The 6,132-nt window shown below is 39.4% G+C and overlaps 1 protein-coding gene across 1 annotated transcript; it reads right to left on the bottom strand.

Moving 5' to 3' along the window:
* Positions 1 to 3,361: 3,361 nt before the first annotated feature.
* LOC148913662 (uncharacterized) lies at positions 3,362 to 5,791 on the bottom strand. Its single transcript, XM_089034780.1, has one exon. It carries the CDS (start codon positions 5,655 to 5,657, stop codon positions 4,074 to 4,076), a length of 1,584 nt encoding a protein of 527 aa, XP_088890906.1. The 5' UTR covers positions 5,658 to 5,791; the 3' UTR covers positions 3,362 to 4,073.
* Positions 5,792 to 6,132: the final 341 nt, after the last annotated feature.

A 6,132-nucleotide genomic window follows, 5' to 3' on the forward strand; every position in this document is an offset into this window, starting at 1 on the left:
GTGGTATGTGACTCCACCCACTGTGTTTGACGAAACACTCAAACAATGCTGCTTAGAGTTGTTTGTTGTTTGATCACTTTGTTTGACTCTCCGGAATACTTGGTTATTACATTTATGGTTGGAGGGTTATTACATTTATGGTGGGTTTTGATTATTACATTTATGGTTAAATTTTATTACATTTATGGTGGGGTCGATCTCAGCATCATTAAAGGACAACTGACCCCAAAAATTGCCGTTTTTCATATAAAACTACAACGTACATAGATCACATAAATTCAACTTTGAACTCTGATACAGCTTCTATGTCGCCGAAAAGAAATAATCAATTCGCGAAAAATAGCAATTCTCGGTTTTCACGTGACGTCACGAGCGGATTAAAACTTAGTGTCCGCCATATTGGTGCACAGGAAGCTCATTAGCATATGTCAAATCACACACGTGCGCTTATGTTTTGATTCGAATTATGCGATGTCCGAGGATTTACTCGTCGATATTTCAAAAAACGAAACCCAAGAACAGAAAAGAATTGAAGATACCTCTTCAATTGTCTTATCTGAATACGCCAAAAAGCTTGAAAATCACATTCGAACGAGATATTTAAAAAAAATCGAAGGTATTGGAGTCGACCCCGCGTGTTTACAAGGCGAGAAGTTAGATGCAGAATGTCTGCCACCGATCGAAGCCACCGATCTTCTCTCTTATCTTGTGCTGGAAACCAGCTTCTATACTTTAAGGCAGTTCAAGGCTTTCAAGAGTCTAGAGAGTTACAATCAAATGGTATCGGGCTTCATAACGAGCGTTCAAGGAAAAGCCATTGGAAATAAGTTCGTGGTGTTAGGAAAAGTTCGTCATTCGCAGCGAATGAATGAACCGCCAATACCAATTTGGATTATCGCTAATGGAGAAGGAACGATAATATCTGCCCACTGCCTTGGTTGCAAAGCAGGTCTAGCAGAGTGCTGCTCTCATGTAGGGAGCGTACTGTTCTATATTGAGGCGTGGAATCGTATACATGGAAAGTTGGCCTGCACAGAAGTGAAATGTACGTGGCTACTCCCAACTTACGTAAACGAAGTACCGTACGCTCAAGTTGAAGACATCAATTTTAAATCAGCTCGAAAGTTGAAAGATGAATTAGACGTTAAAATTGATGGTGTACAACCTTCGACTAGCACTCCGGTAGGGAAAACGAAGTCCGTCCCAAATGTCACCCCTACAGAAACGGATATGAAAACCTTCTTTGCAAAACTAAATGAGAGCCAAAAAAAGCCTGTCATTCTTTCTCTAGTGGCTCCTTATGCTGATCAATTTGTACTAAAAAGTCGGCGTGTTCTAACGATACCATCCCTTTACAATCATGAGAATCTGAAGCTGAACTACCCAGAGCTGTTACAAAAGTGCTGCAAAGTCGAACTATCTCTTTCTGATTCCGAGATAGAATTAATAGAACAGGAAACAAGGGATCAATCAAAAGGAACTGCGTTTTTTAAACATAGAGCTGGTCGTGTTGGGGCTTCAATGAGTTATTCTGTTGCCAATACAAATCCTGACCAACCATCTATCTCACTTATTAAAAACATTTGCTATCCACAGTTGTTTAGTGTGCAATCTAAAGCAATCAATCATGGAATCAAAAATGAAGGCAAAGCCATAGAGACTTACAACCATCTCATGTCTGCAAACCACAAAGATTTTGTACTGATAAAGTGTGGAGTTTTCATTGATAAGCAACATCCCTGGATGCATGCAACACCTGATTTCCTCTGTTCCTGCTCCTGTTGTGGTGATGGGTGTGGAGAAGTAAAGTGCCCTTACATTATTGAAAACTGGGACTTTGAAAGTTATGTGCTTAAGAAAAGTTCTTGCCTAGAGAAAGTGAATGGAATATTTCGACTAAAGAGAAAGCACCAGTATTATTACCAAGTGCAGCAACAATTGTCTATAACTGGTCGCCAATTTTGTGACTTTGTCGTGTGTGCATTCAGCGAAAACAAACCTCAAGTCTTCATTGAAAGAATTCTCCCAGAAACAAGTCACTGGGAAGCTATCGTTCCCAAAGTTACAAAAGTATGGCAGACATGCATACTACCTGAGATTCTTGCTCGATGGTATACAAGAAAACAGCACTTACCTGAAATAAAACCAGCAAACAAGTCCTCTGGTATTTGTTACTGTGGAATGCCTTCTCAAGGAAGAACTATTCACTGCAGTAACCCAAAGTGCCTAATAAAGGAATTTCACCAGACATGTTTGCATTTATCAGATTCAGTCCTTGATGTTTGGTACTGTCCTAACTGCCGCTTGCTAGAAGAATTTCAATGCAAAAAGCCAAGAAAAGCACCAAAGCCAAGTTCTACTAAGTGCACACATAATGATCAAGCTTTGAAACTGGACAGTATTTGTGTATGTGGCTCATCACCAATGATGAATGAAAGGCTTCTCAAATGTCACAGTGAAAATTGCCAAAATGGAAAGTTTTTCCATCTCCAGTGTCTGGACTATAAAAGAATGCCTAACAATAGTCAAACTACGTGGGTGTGCAGCAATTGCAAGGTGTCTCAAGCAGCCAAAGTAACTGCATCTAGTTCTATTGGTCCTACCACTTGTTCTTCTTCTTCAAAAGCCAACACTGTTAGTGCTGCATCAACAAGCCAATTAAAATGTGAAAACAGTATTCCACAAATGCAAGCAGCTAAATTGGACAAAAAGGAAAGTACAATCATTGGTAATAATGCTAGTGCTGTATCTACTAGTTATTCATCAATTATTGATTCCAGTGATGATGAATCGGATGTCAAAATAACACAAGTGACTAAAGGGGTTTTAGACAAGAGGGCTTCCCTTGGTAGCCTCAATGACAGTCATTTTGACATCATTAATTCACCTACTGGATGGCTGGACTGTACAATAATTCAGAAAGCACAAGTACATCTACAGAAAGTCAATCCTCTGATAGAGAGCTTTCAAAAAACAACCCTTGGCCCCATTAGGAACTTTGATGTTGTCACTTCAGAATTTGTTCAAATATTACATACAGGACATATGCACTGGGTCTGTATAAGCTCTATTGGATGTAGACCAGGCATGGTCAACCTTTATGATAGTCTCTACCATGATATCATTGCCAAAGAGGTTGAAGAACAGGTAGAGAGTTTAATGGCAGACAGCTATGTAGGCATAGAAAATGTAACAGTCCAGCAACAACTGAATGGGAGTGACTGTGGAATCTTTGCCATAGCATTTGCTACGTGTCTGGTTTATGGTTTCAGCCCACGAGACTTTACATTTGACATACCCAAAATGCGCCCACATCTGGCTCAGTGTTTGGAAATTGGTAAAATTACAATGTTTCCATCAGTTTAGAATATGTGTTTAGAACACGCTAGTGTTCACTAGCCATCATCTACTCTTTATTTGAAACAGTAATGTTGTTTTAGAAGAGCAAATGCATTAATACCATGAAAGAAATACAAAGTTGTTAATAATCATAGTAGCTATTTAGCAAATAACAGTTGGTTTCGATCCACTAGAATATTCATTACACAAAAACATATCTATACACCTATTTCATTTAAGAAAGGTTGTCATCGCTAAAGGAGAAAGGTGATAGGTTATTCATAGTTCCAACAATCACTTGTTTTTTTTTTTGTTTTTTTTTAATGAGTTTTGAGATATCCAGTGTTGTTTGTAGCCTGAAAGAACTTTAAAGGCTTTGATTATTTGCGTTTATTTTCATATATTACACCTTCGAATCGACTATTGCCTTTGGCAGTGACAACTGTTTTTTTGAAATAGGTGATACAAAAGACCACTATATTCTATTGTGCTTTAAATGCAACAAAATAGTAGTAAATTTGAGAATTAATAATAAACAATTAAGATACACTAGTTTTCATCAGCAATGTCCAAAAATAAAATAGCTACTCTGACAGGAACAAAGCAGAAAAATATTTCTTGTGTCACCAATACATTATGACATTTTGAATACAAGAATATCCTGGTATTTCATTTTTATCTTTATAAATAAATTCAAATTCTTAAATTTTGGTAATAATTAGTATGTTTATAATCTAGTCAAATGGAATGATTGGTGGACAAAGGTTAACAAGACCAGAACACACCCTTAAAATGATATCAATGACTGGTACCTGTTCCTTATTGCTCATGAGAAAGTCAGTGCTCAGTGTCCCTTTCAGAATTGTGTACTTGCACCTCAGCAAACCGATTACCCTCTCCACATGAATTCTGACATTTGCAATTCCTCGGGTGTTCTCAACATCGATGGGGTCCAGCTGGCTCTTCCCCTTAGTAAACGCTGGTATAACAAGCTCTGCTCTCTTGAATGCCACACTTTCATGAACTGTAAATCCCCTGTCGGCCATTACTAGATCACCAGGCACAAGTTTATTTAAAATACCACAGTTTTCAGTGAGGAGCTTATCAGATGTTCTGCCACCCCAGGCCTTTGATACAAAGGAAATGGTGCCTTGTGGAGTGATTCCAATTAATACCTTTACAGTGTTGTGGTGTTTGTAGGAGCTGAAGGTCTGGGCTCTTGCCAGCAGGTTGGTAGGCCTTTCTATGAAGACCTCAAAACAATCAATAATCACTGTTGTCTTCTTTCCAAACGAAAACTCGAAGCATTGAGGCATTGTTCTCCATAGTTCATCCCGCTCAGGCCAATATATTAGTTGAGAGAGTCGTATGTCCATGATTGTTATCCAGGTAAAAAATATCCTGGAGACAGTTGGTGCAGACACTTCAAAACGGTATGCAAGATCCAAGTATGGCACATTAAGTCGGAGTTTCATCAAGACCATGACAAGTTCCTGGAACTTCGTTAAGCTCAACGACTTTCTTGCCACATGAGGGGCTACATGTTCATATACAGCTTGTAAAATAGTAGCTGAAGGCAATCCAGTGTAAAATAGTACCTTCCCATCTTCCAGCATATCTTCGCGATCGAAAGGGGCTTTCTTTGGCTGAGAAAACATATAATCTAACTCCTCAGTTTGTGTGCTTGACTCGGTCATTTCTGGATTAACTTCGTTTGTTTGTGTGCTAGAGTCAGTGATCTTACAAAGTTCCTCCAGCTTCGAAGTAATCCCGTCCAATAAATCGCCATCTTGGCAGTGCGACTTTGATTTATCACTCGCTGATTGAAGGTCATTTGCGATCTGGCTGATTTCCTCAGTTAAAGAAGGAGAGTCAAAAGAAATATTGTCGATTGTAGCGCCTTCTTCATCCAGTTTCGCTACCTTTGCAGCTGACTCGAACAATGCTCTTTCCTGTTGTCTCTTCCTTCTCACTTTTGCACGTTCACTTCGCGCGGCTTGAAGATCAGAGTTTTTCTCACTTACTACTGTTTTGTTGTGTCCCAAATTTAATGTAGGCACCCAATCGACGTTAAACTTATCCCAATTGGCAGCAGGTTTTCCAGAAACGAAGTGACGGCTGCAAATTCTCCCACTGTTGATGATTTCTTCGGATAACCCAACCCTACTAATGGCGGCCAACCACTTTCTACGTCGTTCAATCGACAGCTCTTCTGCCTCCTCTCCTTGACTTTTTCTAACCGATGGAACACGAAAGAGGGAAATTCCCTTATCACGAACACTCCTGGTATGACAATTTACCATTAAACAAAGAACCATTATAGAAAATGTGCTGAAAATATTGACTTTTAGTCGCTCGATTGTGATGAATCTCTTTTGTTTACACTATGTTGTGCACCAATATGGCGGTTAGCAACCGTTGTCATGCACCAAGTCACGTGGGTGAAAACCGAGAATAGAAGAGCGCCATATTTGAGCCCGCAATAAATTACCGCATTAATGCCGTGACGTCACAACGTGAAGCTTGCATTCCAAACTTGTTGAGTTTGTATATTTCGAGTGCTAGTCGAACTTTTAATAGTCTAAGTTAGAGTAAGTTTCTTAATCCAGATGGTCCATTGTTGTGTGCCAGAATGCACCAACCATTCTTCCAAAACTGAGTCTGTTAGCTACCACAAAATTCCTAACAAAATAGCTCTTCAGAAGGCATGGATAGCGCGGATAAAGAGAGAGAACCTGCCGCCTTTGAAGAACTGCTACGTTTGCAGCGATCACTTCGAGGATTCATGCTTTG

The sequence above is a fragment of the Actinia tenebrosa genome, unplaced genomic scaffold (genome assembly GCF_029948245.1).
Source record: "Actinia tenebrosa isolate PJP-AT-01 unplaced genomic scaffold, QUT_ActTen_1.0 PGA_scaffold0__85_contigs__length_37466705, whole genome shotgun sequence".
NCBI classification, from domain to species: Eukaryota; Metazoa; Cnidaria; class Anthozoa; order Actiniaria; family Actiniidae; genus Actinia; species Actinia tenebrosa.

What these genes read in the sequence shown, in the direction of transcription:
- LOC148913662 (XM_089034780.1), bottom strand. Translation starts at nt 5,657, where the DNA reads ATGGTTCTTTGTTTAATGGTAAATTGTCATACCAGGAGTGTTCGTGAT.